This window comes from Pinus tabuliformis, chromosome X, assembly GCF_031772625.1.
Source record: "Pinus tabuliformis cultivar Carrire ecotype Pingquan chromosome X, CPIR1, whole genome shotgun sequence".
In the NCBI taxonomy this organism is placed as follows: Eukaryota; Viridiplantae; Streptophyta; class Pinopsida; order Pinales; family Pinaceae; genus Pinus; species Pinus tabuliformis.
In genome coordinates, this window is record NC_142308.1 from 1,641,407,892 (window position 1) to 1,641,433,899 (window position 26,008).

General features: G+C 41.4%; 1 protein-coding gene across 5 annotated transcripts in view; it reads right to left on the reverse strand.

Annotated features, from left to right (window-relative positions):
• PHYLLO (2-oxoglutarate decarboxylase/hydro-lyase/magnesium ion-binding protein) overlaps nt 1-26,008 on the reverse strand; it is a 439,001-nt gene that overhangs the window by 332,770 nt on the left and 80,223 nt on the right. For 4 of the 5 annotated variants that reach the window (XM_089447471.1, XM_089447473.1, XM_089447472.1 and 1 more), the window contains exon 9: nt 17,969-18,090. In XM_089447471.1, the coding sequence (XP_089303597.1) occupies nt 17,969-18,090 (122 nt within the window). The remainder of the gene's footprint in view (nt 1-17,968; nt 18,091-26,008) is intronic. The other variant, XM_089447470.1, reaches the window with a different exon arrangement.

The following is a 26,008-nucleotide window of genomic DNA, read 5'->3' on the forward strand; positions in this document are numbered from 1 at the left end:
TTCTGCCTACTTGTTCTGATTAATTAACAAGTTATTTACCATCTAAATACTGAAAATAAATACAAGTACATTCTCAACACATTACAAATCATCAACTGAAAGAAACAAAATAAGCACACAAGTGACACCATTGTTTTTGGACCAATTTCCCCGAAAAACCCAATGCGGGAAAACCGGTGCAACTATCTGAGGGTTTTAATTATTAAGCAGTTTCATAATACAATCTGGGTGCCAAATCCGGCTCACCCAACAGAGAATAATCTCGGCAGTAGTACCTCTCAGTGGGAGACAGATGTTCCAGCTGAAACCCCTGACAAACACTCTGACAACTCCCAGCGCCAATTTGCCCCACGAAAACCCCAGCGTCAGCCTCTAGGGACTGCGTCAGCCCTTTTTGGCCCAGCGTCTGCCCAGCGTCACCTTAGCTCTCCCTGCGTCAGCCTCTGGAGGCACTGCATCAGCCCTTAGAACCTTTGCGTCACCCACGCTGGCCCTCTGAGGCACTGCGCAGCTCCTGGCTGCCTCTGTGTGAGCCCTGGCTAGCTCTGCGTGAACCTTTGGGGTTCTGCATCCCTCTCTCCCGGCTTCTACACTGATCCACCTAGTACTATCTCTACCTCTCTGCTTCTATATTCACTGCCCCTCAGCTGCAACTCTGATCACTCTTTCGACTTCCTCAGCAAACCCTGCCCCAGAAAATAGAAATCTTGATCAACTCGGTGTGTTCTCCAAGTGACCCTCAAACCTCCTCTTAAGTCCCTAATCAATGGCTAAGATTAACTCTGGCTTGATCCATGATTTTTGGACCCTTCTAACACAATTTTATATTAATTCACATTAATAGTTTACTTTCCCTAAGTTTATACTTAGGGACTCCATTAAAAATATTAATTATTTTAATATCTCCCAAACTGTTTAGAATCTGCCCAAAGCATTTATAGGTATTGGAGATCTCATGTGCTTTAGCCTCTCCACCAATTTCCGTGGCTAGAGCACATCCGATGGTACCTCAAATCAACATTAAAGATCAGTGTAAGTGCCCCTGTAGTTGAATTGAAGGTCAGAATCACAATGACATACTTATTGGAACAGAAATGAAATTGAACTTATTCTAGGAGAGATAGTAGTGATTGAATGTTGTTGTAATTGTTGGAAATCAGAAGGTTTTTCAATTCTTAGATTTCCTTTACATGATAATTACTTGTGAATCTGTCAACATTATTATTATTAAGTTCTCTTTCTTCATCAAGCAATTACCATAAAACATGAATCTAACATAAGATATAGGTTCCAAGCAAGGGAAAAACCTCTCCAAGGGAGAACCCAAAAAATATTTTCTTATAGAATCAAATCAAATGAGATATCCAAAACCCATAACCACATAACTTCCCACCTCTAGATGCCAAGATAGACCTTCCTTTCTTTCAGCAGATTCATCAGCAAGAGACCAGCAACAAGAGATATATCAAGGCGGATCATCCACAAACCCTAGCTCCAAGAAGAAACCCTTGCTTCCAGATTTCGGCCTCCCTCATCTTTTCTATCTTCTTTGCGATATTTCATACCAAAAGCATCCAAGTGTGTGTGTTCAAATGATCTCCATCTTCCCTCTATTTATATAGTTTAGAGGGGGTGCGAATAGGCGTGTTCATTGGGGCAAGGCCGACTTGGCATCTAGAGGGATTTTTGTCCCAAAAATTACATTTTAAAATTTCTTTTTCTTTTTCTTTTACAATAGGTCCAAAATAGGATTTTGACTCTTAGACTCAAAGCCTAGAAGCACAAAGAACATGCTTATCTAGAAAAATAATAATAATTTTTCTTTTTCCTTTCTTTTGTTTTTTACATAAAATACATAATGGTACAAATTATGAAAACCACACTTAGTTACATTCTCCAACAGTAATTGGGTCATTGTCCCTTGTACGGGAGCCCAAGAAGTTTTTATTTTATCTTTTATTCTATAGGGTGGCAGGGTGGTGCTATGAAAGGAAGTTGTAGCTTCCTTCAGGAGGTTGTCATCTCCTTCCAGTGGATGTTGGTAAACTAGGGGTTGTAGCTCCTTCTAGTAGTGGTTGGTAAATATCTTGGGGTTGTAGCCCCTCCAGTTGTATCTGGTAAACCGGAACTTGCAGCTTCCCTTGTAAGGCAGATGTGGTTGAAGGAGGCGAACATTTCCCAAGTCTTTTCATGAGGTTGAGTGAGGGCATATTAGCCAAATCCAAATCAAACTGTAGCTTGAGATCCAGCACTGTTCGTTGTTCTCTCAAACTGTAAATCAATATGAACATGGTTTTTGTTGATTTGGGGTAGCATCAGATGTACTCTAGCCATGACAATTGGTGGAGAGGCTAAAGCACATGAGATCTCCAAGACCAGAAATGGTTTGGATAGATTGTACCCAGTTTGGGAGATATTAAAATAATTAATATTTTTAATGGAATTCCTAAGTCTAAACTTAGGAAATATAAAATATTAATGGGTATTAATATAAAACTAGGTTAGAAGGTTCCAAAAGTCATGGATCAGGCCAAATCTAATCTTAGCTGTTGATTAGAGATTTAATCTCGGCCATTGAAAGACCAACAAGAAAAGTATAAGAGGAGGCTTGAGGGTCAGTTGGAAAACACACCAGAGTCATCAATGATTCATTTTGCTAGAGCGGAGTTTCTAAGCAAAATTGAATCAGTGATCAACAATGAGGGGCAGTGAGTACTGGACAGAGAGGCAGAGACAGTGTCGAAAGACCAGCGCAAAGGCAGAGAATGAGAGCAACAGCCAGATCAATCCACGCAGAGACAGCGCAAAGCCCAAAGGGACTACGTCATCCACACAGAAGGCAGAGGGAGTGACGCAGAGGGTCCTGTTGTCCCACAAAGTGTCTAGGCACCGCGACAACGCTCAGAGTAAGGGTTGTCACTCTTAAATCCTTACTCAGTCCATTTAGACTCTCTCCTAGACAAGTCAAGGAGGGTAGTCCCTAGGTAAATGGATGAGGATAGCCTGTGAAAAACAGACTCTAGGAGATTTTAATGATGGACAACTTGATGAATTTAAACGATTAAATCAGATTGATAGATTAAATGCCAATGTAGACAAGACACGACCACAAGATAGAAACAATTATAGACCAGTGCCTTCGATATTTGAATTAACCATCAATAAAACAAGCTATCCAGAACGATTTTCAATATGTGACAAAAAGTGACAATTATAAATAATCCACGAAAACGCCCAACACTGTCACATGCAAAAGATTCCAAATTTAAAATGATTATCGTTAATGACCAAGATCTAGATTCAATTAGCCTTTTTCAACAACCAAATATGATTAAAATGTTTGTCGCACCTTGACCATAGGAAAATCATAAAAATTGCATTTAATAACCAAATGACACTAAGGAATTTTAGGTAAAAAAAAAAATTAATTATTCCTTAGGAATTTAAATTAATCAAAGGGTTAAAAAATTAAAATTTTTAATGGGCCACGGGCCACATTAAAAATTCTAAAGTTTAAGCGAATAAACCCCTTAATTTTATTTATTCTCAGTCAAAATCTTTTTTAGATTTTCTTAATATTTTAGAAACTTTTAATGTTTTAAAATGTTTTTTGGATTTTTTTAACTTTCTTAATGTTTTTGAATTTTAGAAGTTTTTAGATGTTTTTAGGAATTAGAGATTTTTTTTTTTTTGATGTATTAAGATTTTTTATTGTTTTCTTTTTTATGAACAAAATAAAATCCAAAATCAAACAATAAATAAAAAAGTTAAAACAAAAATCAAATCAAAAAAAATATAAAAAAGAAAATGGAAATTAAAAATCAAAACCTAATAAAAAAAAATTAATTCTAAAGGCGACTTTTTTATTTTATATACAAACCCAAACTTAATGAAAAATAAATTAATGAAAATAAAACCCAAAAAAAAAAAAAAACTTAAACTAACCCAGAAATAAAATACACGTAAAGCATGGAAATCGAATTCGAATTTTGTTTTGTGAATGCAGGCCAGGCGGAAGAAGATCAGCATATGGAGCAATCGCAGAAGGGGGAGCTGCTTGGTCGACGGAATGGAGGAGTTTGGGCAGCGGATAGGAGAGCGGGATGGACCTGGCAGCACGCAGATGGAGGGACGATGAGGAGCTACGCAGGCTGGCAGAGGGAAAGGCAGCGAAGAGAGCCGCTGGAGGAAAGACGCAGATAGAGAGGGAATGGCAGAGATGAGGGTGAGACTGCGTGAGGGTTTTAGCTGAGTGTTGCAGATCGATGAGAGGGATGGACAACTGCGGGAGAGGGGAAGGCTGCGGATAGGAAAAGTGGAGCTGCGTGAGGGTTTCAAGTTTTTATTTTTATTTTATATTTTTTGCAGGCTTTGGCAGCGTGGAAATGGCAGGGGTTTGATAGCAGCGTGAGGAAGGTTGGGGGAATGACAGGTATGAGGGGTCACGCGTGGACAGCAAGGGAAGAAGTGCAGAAATAAGGGAATACGCAAGTCTGGCAACTCGATGGAGCTGTGGGAAAGAAAACACAGGCTTATGGGGCTTTAGATCAGAGAAATGAAAGCGAAAAGTGAAGAAGGGCAGCGATGGGCAACGGACAAAGGATTTGCAGCAATGCTTCTTCCACAAATACGTAAAACTTCTTCAACAAGATGTGAAACCTCAACCCCAGGCAGCAACAAAAATACCCAGAGACTTCCAAAAAAATTATGTTTGAAATTTTCAATTTAAATGTCGAATCCAATGCTTCAGATTTATTTGAAAAACCCTCAAAAATTTTCTTCAGATTTAAAATATTTTGGAACTCTTAAAAATTTCTCCAGATTTAAAGAAATTCAAACCCTTGGACTGCAAAACGCTGGATAATTTCCTGCAAAAATGATGCTAACGGACCCCAGAGATTTAGAGCTTACTCTCCAGGGCCTAGATCTGGACTCTGCACAGCTTTTAGCTTCAGATCTGCAACCTGTACCTGAAAACATAAACAGCCAGAACCCGAATATGCAAAAATAAATGAAACCCCAGAAACCCTAAGTCAGAAAAATAAAAATAAAAATAAAAAAATTACAGATCTATGTACATAAATGGCAAATCTATCAGATCTAGGAAGTGTGAGTCCGACTCCGCTCCCAGATCTGATGATCTGTGGCTCTCAACAGCTAGATCTAACGATTTAGCACAGAAAAATTAAAAAAAAAAATTAGAGGAGGTACTAAGCTTGAAACCCTTCATGCATCACCCATAAAAATAATATCTTATGATAAGCTCGGGATCAAATTCAAACTGGGCTCTTCAGAAAACACGGATCGGGAGTTGGCTGGTTCAGCCGAGAACTTCCCCGAACGCCCGATGATCTGATAATCAAGGATTTTCCTGCAAAACTCAATTCAACCATCAATAATAGAACGAGAGAACGATAATAAAATTCAGATCTAATAGAGATACCTGTTATTATATTCAAAACTTAAATTACCATTCAAACCCCAGCGACTAAGCAAGATACCTGTACTCAAATCGCTCTTCAGAAAGCTATATCAATGGCCAAAAAGAAATATATGCATGAAAATAATACATCTTACAGCATTTCCATGAAGAGTAACACCAGCAGAAGTTAACCCAAAGTCTTTCTTTATTGCTCATAAAAAAAATTACAAAAGAAATCTTTTCGCTTAGTACACGATCAAAAGATCGGATGAATCTGACTGACAAAATGACCTCCTATTTAAAAATAAATCTTCCAACGGCTAGTTCAAGTGATCCTTGTCAAAATGATCTCGACCGTTGATGAGGATCAAAATTTCTTTTAATCTCATCCGTCAAAATTTTAAATATTGAGGAAATTTCGAAATTTTCAATAAAATGCATTTTAATATATTCAAAAATTAAAATTTTGCATTTATTTCCTCAAAACTTTGACTTTGACTTAACTTAACCCCAGGGACCTAAGACATAAAATTTAGCAAAATAATCAATTAACCTTAGTCCCTGGACCTGTTGAGATTTAATTTTTCAAGGATCCACAAATTTTACCTCGGGAAAATTTAAATTTACCTAGGACCTAGGACCTATGAGAAGATAAATTATTTTTCTAACCCTCAAGACACTTTACATCATGATTTTTACATTTTTTACATCTCAAGGGGGAAAACCCATTTGCAAAAGACCCTCATAGACTACCCAATTCTACGACACAAATATAATATAGCAGATCAAGCAATTTGTAATAAAATAACCTAACCAAATAGTTAGGAATATTTCCAAATCACTTTTACATAGACTCGATCTAGAACACTAGGACTCCCCTAAGATTCCAGTGACAAAATCCATTCCGGCTTTGAGGTAGGCTGAAGGAAAATTCTGTCGACCATCCAAAAATGGATCGGTGAGACAAAAAACCTCCTGGAATGTAGATCGTTACCAGAAAACTAGGTTTACCTAGGTGATTACATACACGACACGGATCTGCTGAGATTATTTACAATTTACACATGCAGAAAGGGTTTACAATATAACATGATCAGGTTGATGATGATAGTCGAACAGCACAGACACATTGATCAAGCGCTATCCCTTTTGCGAAAAAAGGGGGTGTACTGCTATGGGTCGTTGACACGTAGTGGTCAACAGGTCCCAGAGGCTATGCAGTGCCTCAGAGGGCTGACACAGAGAAGTTTGAGGCTGACGCAGAGGCCAAAAGGGCCAGCGCAGAGCTTCAGAGTCGTTGGAGAGAGTTTCGTGGGATAGTTTTTCTGAATCCCTGTTTCTGAATAGAGAGGTATTGTTGCCGTGTATTTTTTCTCTGTCAGGTGAGCCGGTTAGGCACCCAGTTGTACTCAAGGAAACACTGCATAATAATAAACCCTCAGAATAGTTGCACCAATTTTCCTGCATTAGGTTTTTCCGGGGACATTTGTCCAAAAATAACGGTGTCACTCATGTGTTTGTTTTCTTTCAGCTGATGATCTGTAGATGTTGAGACTGTATTGTGTTTGTTTAGTTATTTATATGTTTTAAATAACTTGCTCAGAATTCACAAGTAGAAGAAATAAACCAACAAAATACAGATTAATTTTCTAACAGATAGACTTAGAAAATTCAACATGGTATCAGAGTGTGGTTGCAGATCATAGGAAAGCTGAAGGCATCAGCTAAGCAGAGCATTTGCAGCAGAGTCAGTTGTCCCGAGTGACAGAAAGTTGATCCTTGCAGAAGCGACAGAGGAAGGGTTGACGCAAAGTCACTGCATCATCAGTCTGGGCCAAAGAGAGGCCAGCGCAGACGCTGAGGAGGGAAGTCACGCAGAGACCAGGAGGGTTGACGCAATAGCTGAGGGAGTTGTTTTTGCCTGTGTCGGGATTGCGCAGAGCCTAGAGGCTCAGTCCTTCCGTCGCTGGGGCATAGGAAGCTGTGGGCAGTTTGCGGAGCGACGCTGGTGGTGTAATGTGATTAGAACAATACCTAACAGGGCAAAACCAAGGTAGAGGGAGTTGCTACCGAGGCAGATTTCTAGCCAAGGAATCTGGATCAGTGTTGCGGGTGCACAGACGATCGGAGAGGGGCGACTTGACAATTGGCAAAAGGATTTCCAGGAGGGAAATCGAGACTCAGAGGGAGTCCAGCAGAGAACTTCCAGGCGGGAAGTAGAGAGACTCACCAGGAGTCGAAAGGAGAACTTCCAGAGCGAAGTAGAGAGACTCAGAGGAGTCGACAGAAGAGCAACAAGATGGTTGCGAATGGGCTAAGGGATCAAGACAGGCTGGACGGAGCATCCAACTTTGTGGTCTGGAAGGCCAAGATCTTGTCCATTCAAGATAGACATCGCCTCAAGGGCTTCGCCTCGAGAGTAATGGCTATCCCAATTGACCCGATAGCTAATGAGAAGTACGAGGAGGCAATAGCCAAGGCAAAATGCATCATCCTTGATGGGGTCAAGGATCATGTAGTCCAACATATTGCCGAGAAGGAGACGGCAAAGGAAATGTGGGACACCTTGAAGTCATTGTACCAGCATACTTCCGTGCAAAGGAAGATATTACTTGAGAATCAGCTACGATCATACCAGATGCAGAAGGGGGAGCAGATAGATCACTTCCTCGGTCGGTTGAAGGAGATTCGGGACCAGCTGACTTCCATAGGAGCCACGCCAGATGAAGAGATGATGGTAAGTACCGCACTTAACACAGTCTCCGAGGATTGGGAAACATTTGTCCAGGGCATACTAGGCAGGGCGGATCTTCCAAATTGGGAAGTGTTGTCGCGTGGATTGACACGACAACGCTCAGACCGGGGGCTGTCACTCTGATCCCCGATCCCTCCGTTTAAGCCTGTCTCCCGCGGCTAAGGGGGGTAGTCCCTGTGAGATGATGAGACCAACTGTCGACCAGTTGGTTGGGAGACACGAGATACGATATAAAAAGCACTAAAATGATTTGATTAATTGAGCAGACCAGTGCCTTAAGAGATTATTGTTAAAATGATTACTTGTTAGATATAGAAAAATAAACCGTGAACAGCAATCATTTGTCATCAAAAGGTATCAGCGAAATCACATAACCAAACGATATCCAGCGACTGAGAATTTTGAAAAAAGATAAATGCTTTAAACCACCACGAGAATCCTAGACCATTAACTAGATATCATATTCGCATCTCGACTTGAAAAATTCAGATCTTAAGATATAACATGAAAAACAACTGAAACTGGCAAAAATGATTTTCCAAATTTTTTATGTGATAAAATGAAACCTAAAAACCCTAAACCCTGATAAAAACTGCATAAAGCAAAAAATTTGAAACCCTAGATCAGAGAAAATTGAAACCCTAAGACAACTGATTAATTTACAGATTTGGCCCCTTAACAGCCAGATTCAGCAATAAGAACGGAAATATTTTAATGAAACGAAAATTTCAGATTTGTCACTGTGAAGAACTTCAGAAAATTTCTCATGCAAATCAAATAAATAAACTGAATGATAGACCTAGGATCAAATCCAACTGGGCTCGGCAAAAAATGCTTGCGGGAGTTGGCTGGTTCAGCCGAGAACTTCCCCGAACGCCCACAAAATTCCTTCAGAAAATGTTTTCTGCACAGCTCAAAACAACCGTCAACAAAGAGGGAAAAAACGCTGCTAGATCTCAAACAGTAATGGAGATACCTGTCATTACTTCAGAAACCCTAACAGCACCCAAACCCCAGCAAGTGAACAAGATACCTGTGCTCACAATACTCTATAAGAAGCTAATATTAATGGCTGAAAATAACATATGCAAAAAATGAAATGATCTCACAGCATTCCAAGAGAGTAACACCAGCAAGATATGGACCCCAAAGTCTTCCTTTATTAACCAGAAACAGATTTACAAGAGAGCTTCTTCAGTCTTAGACTCACAGATCGAATTATCTGAAAATGACTCCTAGCACCCTATTTAAAGGAAATGATCCAACGGCTAGTTCGATTGATCCATGTAGAAATGATCTCGACCGTTGATGAGGATCAAGACATCTCTTGATCTCATCCGTCGATTTATTCACTTAAATTTTTTAATTTTTTTTTATTATTTTATTTTATTTTTTTAAATTTTTAAATTTTTAAAATTTTTTATTATTTTTTTATTTATTTCATTTTTTAAAATTTTTAAATTTTTTATTATTTTATTATTTTATTTCATTTTTTAAATGGATCATCGAACTAAACCTTTGGAAACATCACCTAGGACCTAGGACTTAGGACTCACGAGGGGATTTAAAACATTTTTCGACCCTCAAGACACATTACATCATGACTTTTACAATTTACATCTCAAGGGGACAAGCCCGCTTAACACAGACCCTCATCAATCACCCAGTTCTGCGACACAACTATAATCTAGCAGATTAACACACTAGGATTCTCCTAAAGTTCTAATGACAAAATGCATCCCGGCTTTGGGGTCAGGTTTGAAGGAAAACTCTGCCAATCCATGGATCGGTGAGACGAAAAACCTTCCGGGACATAGATTATCATAGAAAGTTAGGTCCACCTAGGCAATTTTACATACATGACTCTGATCTGCTTAGATTATTTACAATTCATACATGCAGACTGGGTTTACAATTGAAATGATCAAGCTGCTGATGACTGTAGGCTGGCACGGACACGTCGTTCAGGTGCTACCCCTTTCTGACAAAGAAAAAGAAGGGGGTGTACTGCATGGGTAGTTGACCAGTAGAGGTCAACAGGAAGCATTGTGGGCGGTTCTTCGCCAAGAGGAGATCAGGCGGTTGAGCAAGGTGAGAAGTAGTAGTAAAGGAGTCTGGATCAAGAAGAAAGAGGAAGAGGATGCAGCTCTGGCATCTGCTGGAATGCAGGAGAAGAGGAAGCAGAAGGACCTCTCCAAGGTCAAGTGCCTCCACTGTGTGGAACTGGGTCATTATGCGAACCAATGTCCAAGGAAGAAGAACAAGGGATAGGCGTCTAACTCTAAGGCAACGCAAGTGAAGGCGAAGAAAGAAGACGAGGAAGATGACGATTGTGCCATGAGTGCTCATATACCTCTAGAAAAGAGGTGGGGAGACATCGAGCTGTAGTCAGGAAGACTACAGGCGATGAGGGGAAGGATCCTTGAGCTACTCAACCTCTTGGATTATACCTTGCTACGGGAGCCCCGAAGAGAAAGTAGCAAGACCGGCGGATGTCGGTAGAGACGAATGTGGATGAAGCGACAGAGAGTGCTACAATGCAGTAGTCTCGGGCAGCGCAGAGCTAGCAGGCTGCAGCAGTGCGAGAGGCACAAAGGAGGTTGCAATAGTGCAGGATGGCATAGAGAGGTTTGCAACGGTGCGAGAGGCAGGGAGTTGTTGCAGCAGCGCAGAGGCAGTAGAGGGAGCACGTGATAGCAGCAGAGAGAGCTTCAGCATCGAGAGTGTTTCTAGCCTGACAGGGATGTCAATAGTTGGGTGGATCAGTTACTTACTTCTCAGTTACTGAGTTGCGGTGCAGTAGCAGTTGCCAGTAGCACGATGTAGCATGATGAGACGGGGTTGCAGTCCAGATGCAATGTTGGGAGAAAGGACCAGCAGCAGCACGAACGCAGAGGGAGCTGTCGTATGGATGCAATAGTGGCAGTGGCAGGGCCATGGGCAACCGTACAAGATGCAGCAGTGCAGAGGATGTTGGGTGGGGAGGCATAGCATCAACACAGGTACAGGGCTGGATAATCAGTGTGATGCTCAGTGAGGAGTATTACTAGAGCACAGTCCTCGCTAAGAGGGAGTGTTGATTTGGGGTAGCATCGGATGTGCTCTAGCCATGAAAATTGGTGGAGAGGCTAAAGCACATGAGATCTCCAAGACCCAGAAATGGTTTGGACAGATTGTACCCAGTTTGGGAGATATTAAAATAATTAATATTTTTAATGGAATTCCTAAGTCTAAACTTAGGAAAAATAAAATATTAATGGGTATTAATATAAAATTGGGTTAGAAGGTTCCAAAAGTCATGGATCAAACCAAATCTAATCTTAGCTGTTGATTAGAGATTTAATCTCGGTCGTTGAAGGACCAACAAGAAAAGTATAAGAGGAGGCTTGAGGGTCAGTTGGAGAACACACCAGAGTGATGAGTCATTCATTTTGCTAGAGACGGGTTGCTAAGGAAAATTGAATTAGTGATCATCAACGAGGGGCAGTGAGTACTCGACAGAGAGGCAAAGACAGTGTCGAGAGACCAGCGCAGAGGCAGAGAGCGAGAGCAGCAGCCAGAGCAGGCCACGCAGAGCCCAGAGGCACTGCGTCATCCACGCAAAAGGCAAAGGGAGAGATGCAGAGGGTCCCAGAGGCTGTGCAGTGTCTCAGAGGGCTGACGCAGAGAAGTTTGAGGCTGACGTAGAGGCCAAAAGGGCCAGCACAGAGCTTCAGAATTGCTGGAGAGGGTTTTGTGGGACAGGTTTTCTGAATACATGTTTCCGAATAGAGAGGTATCGTTGTCGTGTATTTTTTCTCTGTCGGGTGAGCCGGTTAGGCACCCAGTTGTATTCAGGGAAATACTGCATAATAATCACAAGCACAAACGATCGGAGTGGGGCATCTCGACATTGGCAGAGGGGTTTCTAGAAGGGAAATCGAAGCTTAGAGTGAGTGAAACCGAGAACTTCCAGACGAGAAGTTGAGAGACTCAGCAGGAGTCGATTAGAGGACTTCCAGGAGGGAAGTAGAGAGACTCGAAAGAGTCGAAAGAGGAGCAGTGAAATGGCAGTGAATGGGCTAAGAGATCAGGATAGACTGGACAGAGCTTCCAACTTCGTAGTCTGGAAGGCCAAGATCTTGTCCATTCTAGACAGGTATCGCATCAAGCACTTCGCCTTGAAAACGATAGTGATCCCAGTTGACCCGGCTGAAAATGAGAAGTACGAAGAGGCAATGGCCAGGGCTAAGTGCATCATCCTTGACGGGGTCAAGGATCATGTGGTACCACATATTGCCGAGAAGGGTACGGCAAATGAGATGTGGGATGCCTTGAAGAAGTTGTATCAGCATACTTCCGTGCAGAGGAAGATGCTTCTAGAAAATCAGCTGCGGTCATACCAGATGCAGAGGGGAGAGCAGATAGATATCTTCCTCGGGCGATTGACAGAGATCCGGGACCAGTTGACTTCCATAGGGGCCACACCAGATGAGGAGATGTTGGTGAGGACCGCACTGAACACAGTCTCAAAGGACTAGGAGGTATTTGTCCAGAGCTTACTGGGCAGGTCGAACCTTCCGGATTGGGAGGAATTGTGGGCGGCTCTTCGTCAAGAAGAGATCAGACGGCTAACCAAGGTAGGGAGTAGCGGTAAGGGGGTCAGAATCAAGAAAGAGGAAGAGGAGGATGCTGCTCTAGCATCTGCGGGAAAGCAGGAGAAACGAAAGAAGAAGGACCTCTCCAAGGTCAAGTGCTTCAACTATGGGGAACTGGGTCATTATGCGAACCAGTGTCCAAAGAAGAAGAGCAAGGGAGAGGCTTCTGAGACCAAGGCAACGCCAGCGAGGGCGGAAAAAGAAGTGGAGATAGATGACGACTGTGCCATGAGTGCTCATGCGTCACTTGAGAGGAAGTGGGGAGACATCGAGCTGTAGTCAGACGAACTACAGACGATGAGGGGCAGGATCCTCGAAGTACCCAACCTCTTGTATTATACTTGGCTACGGGAGCCCCGAAGAGTAGTAGGACTGACAGATGTCAGTAGAGACGGATGCGGATGGAGCAACAGAGAGTGCTACATTGCAAGAGTCCTGGGACAGCGTGAGGCAGCAGTGCGAGATGCATGGAGTTGTTGTAGCAGCACAGAGGACAGTAGAGGGAGCACTTGTCAGCGACAGAGGGAGCTTCAGCATCGGGAGTGTTTCTAGCCTGACAAGGATGTCAGAATTGGGAGGATTAGTTACTTACTTCTCAGTAACTGAGTTGTAGTGCATCAGTTAACAGTGGAAACGCTATGGGCAGCATGATGCAGCATGATGAGAGGGGATGCAGTGCAGATGTAGCAGTGGCAGGGCCATGGGCAGCAACACGAATGCAGAGGGAGCTGTTGTACAGATGCAGCAGTGGCAGTGGCAGGGCCATGGGTAGCAGTACATGATGCAGCAGTGCAGAGGATGTTGGGCGAGGAAGCCTAACATCAGCACAAGGACCGATGTTGGATGATCAGGGTGATACTCGGTGAGGAGTACTACTAGAGCACAGTCCTCACTAAGAGGGAGTATTGATTTGGGGTAGCATCAGATGTGCTCTAGCCATGAAAATTGGTGGAGAGGCTAAAGCACATGAGATCTCCAAGACCCAGAAATGGTTTGGGCAGAGTCTAACCAGTTTGGGAGATATTAAAATAATTAATATTTTTAATGGAGTTCCTAAGTCTAAACTTAGGAAAAATAAAATATTAATGTGAATTAATATAAAACTAGGTAAGAGTCAGTTGGAAAACACACCGACGAGAGATCAAGCACTCGATTTTCTGGGGCAGGGTTTGCTGAGGAAATTGAGTGAGTGATCAAAGTTGCAGCTAAGGGGCAATGAATACATAGCAGAGAGGCAAAGTGAGTACCAGGAGGATCAACGCAAAAGTCGAGAGAGGTTGACGCAAAGCCAGCTAGAGGCCACGCAGAGGCAGCCAGAGGCCACACAGAGGCAACGAGGAGCTACGCAGAGCCAAAGAAGGGCCAGCGTGTGAGACGCAGAGGCTCTAAAGGCTAACGCAGAGCCCAGAGAGGTTGACGTTGGGCCAGAGAGGCTGACACGGAGCCTAGAGGCAGCGCTGGGAGATTTTTCATGGGACAGACTGGGAGCTGGAGAGTCGGATAGGATGACGCAATCCCTATCAGAGTGACGCAGAGCAGCAGAAGCTACATTGTTGCTGTGGGATCGTGCATCTGGGGATTTAGCCAAAATATTTGTCTCTAATTGAGAGGTACTACTGCCGAGGGCATTCTCTATTGGGTGAGTCATTTCTGGCACCCAGGTTGTATTCTGAAACTGGATAATAATAAAATCCTCTGAATAGTTGCACCGGTTTTCCCGCATTGGGATTTTCCGGGGACGTTAGTCCAAAAAAAACGGTGTCACTTGTGTGCTTGTTTACTTTCAGTAGCTGATCTGTATGTGTTGATACTGTGCTTGTATTTATTTTCAGTATTTACATGGTAAATAACTTGTTAAGCAATTGAACAAGTAGAAAGAAATAAATCAAATAGCATAGGAAGAATTTCTGACGGATTAAACTTAGAAATTCCAACAGTGGACGCGTCGACTGGGAAACGAAGCCAGCGGTTGGCAGGATGTTTCAATGTTTCGGCCAGGCAAAGGGCAGGATGTTTCAACGGTGTGAAAGGTTACACAGAGATGGAACGGTCGGCGTGACAAATCCGGAGGACAGGGACGGGGACGAGTGTGACATGGGATGGTGGTGGAACGGAGTGCGGAAGTAGAACGCAAGGGTGAACGGCAGAAGTCGAAGGCGGAAATTGAGACGCATAGAGGAATTGGCGCTGGACATTGACGGCGGAGAAGAGGCGGGTGAGACAGGTGGCTGTGTGTGCACAGTGGAGCAGCGACAAATAGAGTGCAACGATGGTACAGCAATGGCCAAACAGCGACCAACTCTAAGGAGCGAACTGCTCTGATACCACATGCAGTAGAAGAATTCGGCAATTATCAGCAAAGATATATTTTATTATTAATAAATGAATAGATGATGTTACAATTTGTGGGAGGCCCCTGGCTTTATACTGCCTTGGGTGCCTCTTGGTGAATGGGCATGATCTGTGATCATGCCCTTTTGCCTATTTTAACTAATCGTTACAAATATTAATTAATTTACATAACAATGACGAAGATGAGATGATATGTAAATGTATTTGACTTTAGCTCATGTTTTATTTCAACACATATGGTCTCAAATATAAAGTCTGATTTTGGACATGTAACCTCATCTATAAAGATTAATTTTGGATTTTGCATCATGTGTCATCTATCAATTTTTGTTAAAATTTGAGTACCAGAGAACAAGTGGTTCCCTAAGGCTTTGATCTTTGGCCTAGGGAGAAGTGTCCAAATTTATTTGTACTTTTCTCCTAAAGTGACTTTATAAGTGGTAAAGTCAATTTAATTTAAAAGTGACTTTATAAGTCGTAAAGTTACATTCTAATTTAAAAGTGACTTTATAAGTGGTAAAGTTACATTTTAATTTAAAGGTGACTTTATTAAAGTCAATGAAGAATTAAAAAATGAAAAAGTGACTATGGAAATAAAAGGCTAAGTGGGTCTTTATTTAAGTGGGTGAGTTAAAAAATAGAAAATAAGAATTAAACGCACATTTATTCTCATCCCTAGATCTAAATGAATTTCAGCCATTAGATCTTAGGGTAACCCAAAAGGTCATTTAGAAAGTAAAAGGAGAAGAGAAGAGAAAAAGATCAATTCATTCTTTCATGAGCATTTGAGAGAAATAGAAGAGAGAGCAAGGAGAAAATTTCTGAGCAGTGAGGAAGTGAAAGAGAGCAGCAAGAAGACATTTCAATTTCAGCAAATCTAGGTAGCAGCATTTATTGGCACGCATGCCAAGGCAAAACCATACAGCAGGAGAAAGGCACAGAAATCGAGAAAGAGGGACAGCAACAAGGGCATGATTTTTTAGGCAGGTTTTGGGCACGATTTTCGAGACAGTCATACTGCTGAAATCTGTGCGGTCCGTACAGCAAGTTCCAGGCATGATTTTCGAGGCAAGCCGTACAACATTTAATGTTGTTTTATTACTGGAAAAATTTCTGTTTTGGCAGTTTGCTGATTGGCACGATTTTCAAGGCAAAGCTCAAGCACAGAAATTGAGATAAGTTGTAATTTGTGGTTGTTGGAATTTTTACTGTGTATTTCAGTTTCTCTGTAAAAGCATTTTCAGAAATAAAGAAGAGCTCTCAAACTGGTTTTCCCCAAGAGTTGTAGGGGGGTTTTTCTAGGGTCACATTGACCAAAAATCACTGTTATTTTCTATGTGTGGCTGTCATAATTTTGCTATGTTTTATTTTTGCAATTCCAGCGGTTGTGAAATCTCTAAATTTGTGTTCTCAAAAAATATTGTCATTTCCAATTTTAGAATTTTTATCATGCTTGGATTTAAAACTAAATGCATGGAGTGATAAGGAAAACTGATAACCAGAGTGGGGGTTGAAATTCTTCAATTTTGATATAGAAATGTGTTTCCTTCTAAAATGTTATTTATGTGTATCGCTTTTACTTGTTAGATAGCATGTTACTCAAAAAATACTATAATTATAGTGTAATTTGTATATACCATGTTCGCCCCAACATACCCATTTTGGGGGGTCATGTTTCAAGGGCCATTTTTGAAACTAATACTGTAATACATGTTTCCATGTTTTGTGCAACTTAGAGTTAACAAGTAGTTTCCAAGGTTGTTTGGTATGTTGATTCATCATGAACAGTTAGCAGATTTGTTAAGTAATTTGACAACCTAAAAAAGAACTAAATGGAAGATTTAGGGCCATAAGAAATTCGCTGTTATAAAGTATTTCCAGGTCTGATACATGAAAATTGATTGAGTCCTTCGGGATGTGAATCTTCACCCCATGAAGTGCACTATTTTGGTGTTCATTTTCTTGGGCTGCCTGATGATTTTGGTTGTACAGAAATGAAATATATGCTTATGTAATTCAATTCAACAATAAAGCTGAAAGTTAACAGGAGAGAAAGCTGGGGAACCTCAAGTATTGAGGTGAAATTTCTGAATTTGTTTTGAGAATGTATTTTTCAGAATCCCCGCATCCTCTCTAATTTAATTAAAAAAAATCATTTGTTACCTATTTTCATTGCAAATATCTGGGTTTCTCTTAAATTCATTGAGTTACTATTGTATGATATGAAGAAGGTGAAGTTTTCTATGTCCCATTGAATATTCTCTCCAATAGTAACCATATGTTCTAACTTCTGTATGAAATTTGAATAAAATACAAGGCATCTCTAAGTGAAATTTTTGAATTTGTTTTGAGCATGTATATTTCAGAATCTCTACATCCTCTCTAATTTAGTTAGAAAAAAGCATTCGTTACCTATTTTCATTGCAAATATCTGGGTTTCTCTTAAATTCATTGAGTTACTATTGTATGATATGAAGAAGGTGAAGTTTTCTAAGTCCCGTTGAATATTCTCTCCAGTAGTGACCATATGTTCTAACTTCTGTATGGAATTTGAATAAAATATAAGGTATCTGTACATGCAGAGGGCTCAATTGAAAGAAAAAGTTGATATAACTTAATATCTAGCAATGAATAGTTGATTCTAAGAGATAATAAAGACAAAGACTCATTGACTAATGCATTTTAACTTTAGAGTCAATAAAAGATACTAGTAGACACTAAACTGTAATGTAAGAACTGAGAGAAAGGAAATTGCTACAGAACACTGCTTCTAGGAATAAGATAAGATTGTTGAGAGCATACCGTTCAGGTAAATCAAGTCCAAACAATGGGTTCTGTATGCTAGTAAACCCCCGAAGATGGGTTCCTGCTACAACTTCCTTAGAAACAAGAAGCCCATTCCTATAGAAGAGATGTTGTGGCTGCTAGAAAATTTTTCCCCATTAAAAATCTTAACAAAACAACCAAATATAACAGTACTGACAAATCCACAAATTCATGATAACTAAACCAGAAGATATCCACAATCTGGATACTAATAAATTATTATCCTCATAAATTGAAAATATCGACCACTCCAAATATAGAAATTGCAAAATGTGCAGAATATATCAGATGAGATTTTTAATTAAACAACCTGAAAGTTTAGTTTGCTAAGCCCCCTTTCATAACATGTATTTACAAGGACAGTAATGAAGTTCCAAGTAATACATATGATAAATGAAATGGAATTAGCGTCCAATAATAACAAAAACAGGTCAAGGACCTCAAAAATACATGAAGTACTAACAGTGAAATAAGGAGTAACAAAGGCATCTCCTCCCCGAAAGATGTCTTACTCAATTCTTTCTTCCAATGGTCATCTAACATAGGTTGGATTTGACTTCTATTAGCTTGAGGACCATGCGCACTATCAGAGGGAGAGAAGGGTGAGAAATAACTTTTGATACCAGCCTTGTTTTTAATTTTACCCTTACTTTTTTCTTGAATAGACTCCAAAGAGGGAGTAACATAGCAAAAGGGGTTGGGTGCATCAGTGCAAGGGATAGATGAAGAGCCCTCATAATCAAAATTGGGGTTGGCAGCCATCATGTGTTTTAGACTCCTCTTCCTCCCTATTTCAGCCTCTATTGCTTTTTTCCTAGCTTTGTCTTCTTCAAACTTCTCAATTTTTTCTAGCAACTCCTTCCTAATTTCCGCAATTTGCTCTGTTGGTGCTGCAAATGGGACAATTTGGCCTCTAATACCAGCCAAGTGTTGTTTCAGCCTGTGAATGTCCCCTCCACCTCCCTTAATTCTTTTATGACAAAATTTGCAATACATTTGATTGTCAATCATCTCAGCATATGCCCAAGCAGTGTCTTTCACTATAGGAGCCATTTTTTGATAATTGGAATTGGAAATGAAAGGGAAAAAGTCTGAAAAAAATTAAAATTAAAATTAAAAAAAAAAAAAAAAAAAAACAAAAAACAAAAAACAAAAACTCTTCATTTCTTCTTAGAAAAATTACTCTTTTCAATTTCCAGATTTGAGAAGTGAAAAAAACATACATGTAGCCTCCTCAATGCTGCTCCAAAAACCAACTCCAACTCCTCACAAATGCAATGAGATAGTTGTGAGGAAATATGAGGGGGTTGGGTCATTTTTATAGGTTTGGGAGAGGGGTTAGAGGAAGAAAACAAAACAAACAAACAAAAATTGAGTTTGAAATCCACCTAGACCGTGTTTTTTCCCGCCACCCAGGTCGGCCAATTTAAGTCGGGCTCAGCTGAACCAGCCAAGTCAATGACCAACTCGGTCGGTTCGATAATGGACCGGCCGCCGAACCGGATAATTAGCCGAGCTGGTTCAAGCACGGGTTTGGCTCAGTCAACCAGGCCAAATCTAAGTCAGACCAACCTGGCTTTAAAACAATGGATCAATCAATGAGGCCAAACTCTCCAACCATATGTAATGGTCTCTCAATTAAGCACAATGACCCAAGAGAGTACACAGGGTCCATCTCCCCGACCATAAACAAGGTATCTCGGTCCATGAACCAAGGGAAGAATCCCTATCTCAATCCCCAACTATATAGTCTCTCAGTCAAATACATAAAGAATCACTTCAAACCTCAAAACCAAACATCAAACTCACCAACCATATTGGTTTCTCGGTCAACAACCCAAGGAAGCATTCGGGAAAATCTTCCTGACCATATGGTCTCTCAGCTAAGCCCAAGGAAGATTGTTAATCACATGATGCTATACAATCAGTGCTCCCTCTCCCCCAGAGAAGGATTCTCAACAACTCCAAGTTGTTCTCTGAAATAAACAAACTCCATCCGGGGCAATGGTTTCGTCAAAACATCAACAACTTGTTGATCAGTAAGCACATACTCAAGCCTCACAGCTCCTCTTTGGGCAATATTCCGAATGTAATGATACTTGATCTCAATGTGCCTCGACCTATCATGAAAAACCAAGTTCTCAAAAAGATTTACACAGCTTTGATTATCACAATATACAATGGTCGATTCCCTTACCTGATCAAACAAGCCAGCAAACAGCGTTCGAAGTCACACAACTTCACAACTTGTTGAACAAGCAGTGATATACTTAGCCTTAGCCGTAGTAAGAGAAAGAAAAGTCTGCTTCTTACTAGACCATGAAATCATAGCAAAGCCCAAGCTAAAACAGAAACCAGAGGTGTTCTTTCTATCATCAAAGCTTCTAGCCCAATCAGCATCAGTAAAACCATGCAGCTGCCATTTTCCATTAGATACATATCTCAAACCATAGTCAATGGTGCCCCACAGATTTCTCAATATATGTTTCATTGCAACCCAATGCACATGTCAAGGTTCAACCAAGAATTGGCTCAACGTGTTCACAGCATAGCAAATATCAGGTCTAGTGTTCACAAGATAGTTCAATGAGCCAATCAATTTGCGATACATAGAGGGATCAATCAAATCAAAATCATAGTCACATATCTTCTTCAAATTTGTCACCATAGGAGTGTCCATGGACTTGCAATCCATCATGCCAAATTTCCAATCCCAAAAAGTAATGCATAAGACCAAGATGCTTCATCTCAAATTCAGAAATCAACTCTCTCTTACACTGGACAATAAGAACTTCAGCCCTTGTCAAAAACAAATCATCTATACAGTAGCAAAATCAAGGGCTCACCTTCAACAACTTTGAAGTACAAATTCGAATCAGCATCGCTCTTTTTGAAACCAAGGCTCAACAAATAGCTATCAATGCGACAATACCATGCTCGAGGAGCCCACTTCAACCCATACAAGGTTTTCTTCAATTTGCAAACATATGTCTCTCTATCATGAATCTCAAAGCTTTGAGGTTGCTCAATATAAACTTCGTCTTCAATGACTCCATTCATAAAGGCAGTGTGAAAATTTCTAGATAGAAATCCAGCTGCAGTGACTCATATTATTTCTTCTACTTATTAATTCAGAAATAGGTTATTTACAATGTTTCTACGGCAAATATTGAAATAAATTCTACAACAGCCTTCATAATTAAAATACTACGGAAAGTAAATGCGAGGAAAAATACTAACACAAGTATAATCACAATGACAGTTATTTTTGGACAATTGCCCCCGGAAAAACCCAATACAGGAAAACCGGTGCAACAGATGAGGGTTTCTTTATTAATCTTCAACAAAAATCTGATGTACAAGATACAACCAACAAAATAGATGAGGAATCTCTATGAGAAATTTACTGGCAGTTCTCTCACACTTCCTGGCGAGATTATGATCTAGGCAAGGACCTACTGCCTCCTCTGTGCCTCACTACGTCAGCTTCTGCATGAGGACTGTGCAGTCCCAGCGTCAGCCTCTGCGCTGTCCCTTTGCATCACAGCCTTTGCGTTGTCCCTTCTCTGCTCTGCGTCTTCTGCTCTTGCACTCCCGACTGATGCTGCTACCCTCTCTCTCCTCCTCACCTGCAACTCTCCCTCTGAATCGATTTCCTCTTGCCGAACTTCGACTAGTGAGAAAATCGATTTTACTCGGGTAATTGAGTATCTGCCTGGTGTGTTTTCCAAATGCCCATTGAAGTCCTTATAATCCTCCAGTTGAGAACCAACGGCCCAAATTAGATTCTAATCAATGGCTCAGATCATTTGGACTCGATCTTTGTCTTCTTCTAGAAGTTTCACCCACAGTTAGATTAATACCCTTTAATTATTTTAATTTCCTAAGTTTAGACTTAGGGTCCCATTAAAAATAATTAATTATTTTAATAAAACTGTCTCCGAGTGGAATTTCCCAAAATAATTTCTGGGTAGGCCCCTTCCTAGGCTGTGTAGGCCTCTGCGCTGCCTCTCCGATGCTACTACTGCCTCTCTGCTCGGTACTCTTTGGCTCGGAACTCATTTCTGATCCAAATTTCTACTTCTGCCCCTCTCACTGCAACTCAGATCACTAGTTCGATTTTCTCAGCAAACCACACCCCAAAAAAGTCGAACCGATTTGATCAACTTTGTGTATCTCTAACTGACCCTTAAGCCTCCTCTTTGACTTTTCCTGTTGATGAATAAACGACCGAGATTAAGTCCCTAATCAATGACTAAGATTAAAATAAACTTGATCCTCGTCTCTTAGAAGCTTCTCACCCATATTTTTATTAATACCCATTAATATTTTTATTTTCCTAAGTTTAGACTTAGGAACCCCATTAAAAATATTAATTATTTTAATAAAACACAAACAGGACGAAATTTCACCAAATGATTTCTGGGTCTTGGAAATCTCATGTATTCTAGCCCCTCCACAAAATATCGGAGCTAGAGCACATCCGATGCTACCCAAAACCAACACTCTCTCTTAGTGAGGAATGTGCTCTAGCAATACGTCCCAATAGAAGCATCACACTGATCCAAGAAATCAGTACTTTGTGTTGTTGATGCTTGGCCTGCTGCCCTTCATCCACTGCATTGTTGCATCTTATACTGCTACCCATGACACTGTCACTTGTCACTGCTACATTTGTACTGCAGCTCCCTCTTAATATGTTGCATCATGCTGCCCATAGCACTGCCACTATTAACTGTTACACTGCAACTCAATTGCTAAGAAGTAGGCAACTGAAAAAGTCACCCAAAATTTGACATGCTAGTCAGTTTGGATACCCCGTGATGCTAAAGCTACCTTTGTTGCTAATTTGTGTTGACCCTCTGCTGCAATCTGCTTTGTGCCTCTCGCACTGCTGCAACCTCCACTGCGCTGCTTCAGACTCTAGCACTCTAGCTCTGCCACTGTTGCTCCATCATTCCTCGCACCAACTGACTCCCGTCATTCCACTACTATTGTTAAGGGCTCCCATAGTCGTATGTGATCCAAGAGTTTCGGCACCTCAAGGATCCTGCCCCTTTCGTGTAGTCCTCCTGACTACAACTCAATGTCGCCCCAACACTTCTCCAGAGGTGCATGAGCTCTCATGGCACAATCCTCGTCATCATCCTCCTCGTCAGCTTTCGTTGGAGCAGCCTTTGAGTCAGATTTCTCTTCCTTGCCCTTCTTCCGAGGGCACTAAGTGGTGAAATGTCCCAGTTCCCCACACCTGAAGCATCTGACTTTGGTTATGTCTTTCTTTTTCCTCTTTTGCTGCCCTGGTTGTCCTGATGATGCGAGAGTTGCATCCTCCTCCTCCTCCTTCTTAACTCTGACTCCTTTGTCGCTACTCCCTGCCTTGGTCAGTATCCTGATCTCTTCCTGTCGAAGAGTTGCCCACATCTCCTCCCAACTGGGGAGAGAAGCTCTGCCCAAGATACTCTAGACAAATGTCTCCCAGTCTTCGGTAACTGCATTCAGAGCAATCCTGACTGTGAACTCAGGATTTGGTGTAGACCCCACAGAAGTCAGTTGGTCTCGAATCCCTTGTAACCTGAGGAGGAAGGGATCGATCTCTTCTCCCTTCTGCATCTGGTACTGTCTCAGCTGATTCTCCAATAGCATCTTCCGTTGAACGGAAGTCCCCTGGTACAAGGTGGTCAACGTCTCCCACATCTCCCTTGTTGTTTCCTTCTCAGCAATGTGTGGGACCACATGATCTTTGACCCCGTCTAGAATCATGCATTTAGCCTTCGCTTGAGCCTCCTCATATTTCTTGAGAGGATCAGCGTCGACCGGTACAGCCACCACTTTCAAGGCATAATCCTTGATGCGATTCTTGTCCAAGACTGCCAGGATCTTGGCCTTCCAGATGACAAAGTTGGATGCTCCATCCAATCTATCCTGATCCCTCAATCCATTGACTGCCATCTCTGCTCAAACAAATGTAGGACTGGTTCTCTTCTCCCTCTCCTGCTGCTACTCCAGCAAGACTCGGATCTGGATTTCTTCGGCGCTAGAAATCCTCTAAGGAACAAGCTCCTCTAGACTCCCTCTGAGTCCTGATTTCCTTCATATAAATCCTCCCGCCAAATGTCGAATCACTCCTCTCTAATCCTCCTTTGCTGTTGCTCAGCAACCCGGATCTAGATTTCTTTGGCAAGAAATCTGCTAAGGCAGTGACTCCCTCTACCTCGGCTTTGTCTCCTCAGACATTGTTCTGCACCAACAGCAACAGCATCCCACTAGCTCCTCAGATCGAATCTGCACTGCTCCTCCAGCCCCGACAACTGACTGATTTGAGCCTCTCAAGCTCTGCGCTGGCCCAGAGAGCTGACACAGTCACTGCGTGAGCTCCTCTCGGGTACTGTGTCACCCTCTACAGGCTCGAAATGCTGACGCAGGCACTGCGTGAGCCTCTGCGTCACTTCTCTGGCTCTACGTCACTCCTTCAGCTGCTCCTCCGCCTCTAAAACAGCGTTGTCACTCGGGACAGTTGCTTCTTTGTAGCAAATTCACTGGATCTCCTGGTTGATGTCTTCAGTGTCCTATGATCTGCAATGCTCTGATACCATGTGAAAATTTCTGAATCTACACATCAGAAATCCTACTACAATCACTGGTTTATCATCTCCTACTTGTTATTACATTCAACATGTTATTTAATTTATAAACAATGACGAAAAACACTATTGCAGACTACACTAACATATAGATCATAAACTGAAACAAATATGAGACAAACACACCAGGGACGTCATTATTTTTGGACAACACGTCCCCGGAAAAACCCAACTTGGGAAAACCAGTGCAGCAGATAGAGGGTTTGTATTATTAAGCAAGCAGAATCTGAGTACAACGGTTGCCTCTCACACCAACTAACCTTTCAGAGAAATCTCAGCAGCAAGAAATACATACGAGGGTTTACTTCGTTCTCCAAGTCACAACTAATCCACTAAGTGGCCTGACTTCGACAAACACTGCGAAATCCCAGCGCAATCCCTACTTGGGCCAGTGTCTTGCCTCTAAGAGACTGCATCACCCATTCTGCTGGATCGATTTGTTGGAAGAAGACTGTTGTTCAGCCCTCCCGGCTCAGAACCTCGCTTCTCCAGCAAAATCTCGAACTTCTAACGAATATCCTGCACTACCATTGCAAGAGACCCTCTTGGCCTGCGTCAGCACTGCGTGAGCCCCTTCCTGGGCTGCGTAGGCCTCTGCGCTGCCTCTCTGATGCTACTGTTGCCTCTCTACTCAGTACTCTTTGGCTCGGAACTCCTTTCCGATCCAAATCTCTGCTTCTGCCCCTCTCACTGCAACTCAGATCACTAGTTTGATTTTCTCAGCAAACCACGCCCCAGAAAAATCGAACTGATTTGATCAACTTGGTGTATCTCCAACTAACCCTCAAGCCTCCTCTTATACTTTTCCTGTTGATGAATCAACGGTCGAGATTAAGTCCCTAATCAACGGCTAAGATTAAAACATACTTGATCCTCGTCTCTTAGAAGCTTCTCACCCATGTTTTTATTAATACCCATTAAAAATATTAATTATTTTAATAAAACACAAACCGAGCGGAATTTCACCATACGATTTCTGGGTCTTGGAGATCTCATGTGTTTTAGCCCCTCCACAAATCGAAGCTAGGGCACATCCGACGCTACCAAAAATCAACACTTATAACCCTCTATTGAGACTTCAATGGCCAGTATTAGATCTTAATCTATGGCTAGGATTAGCTAGAAGTCGATCCGTATGAGTTTCTAGAAGATTCACACCATAACTTAATTAATTATAATTAATTAGTCATATTCCCTAAGTTTAGACTTAGGAAATATTTAAAAAACAACTAATAATCTAATTAAGTCATCTCTAGGTGGAATTTCTAGAAATGATTTCTGGGTTTTGGAGATCTCATGTATTCTAGCCTCTCCATAAAATTTCGTCGCTAGAACACATCTGATGCTACAAAAACTAACACCATCATCTTTCTAA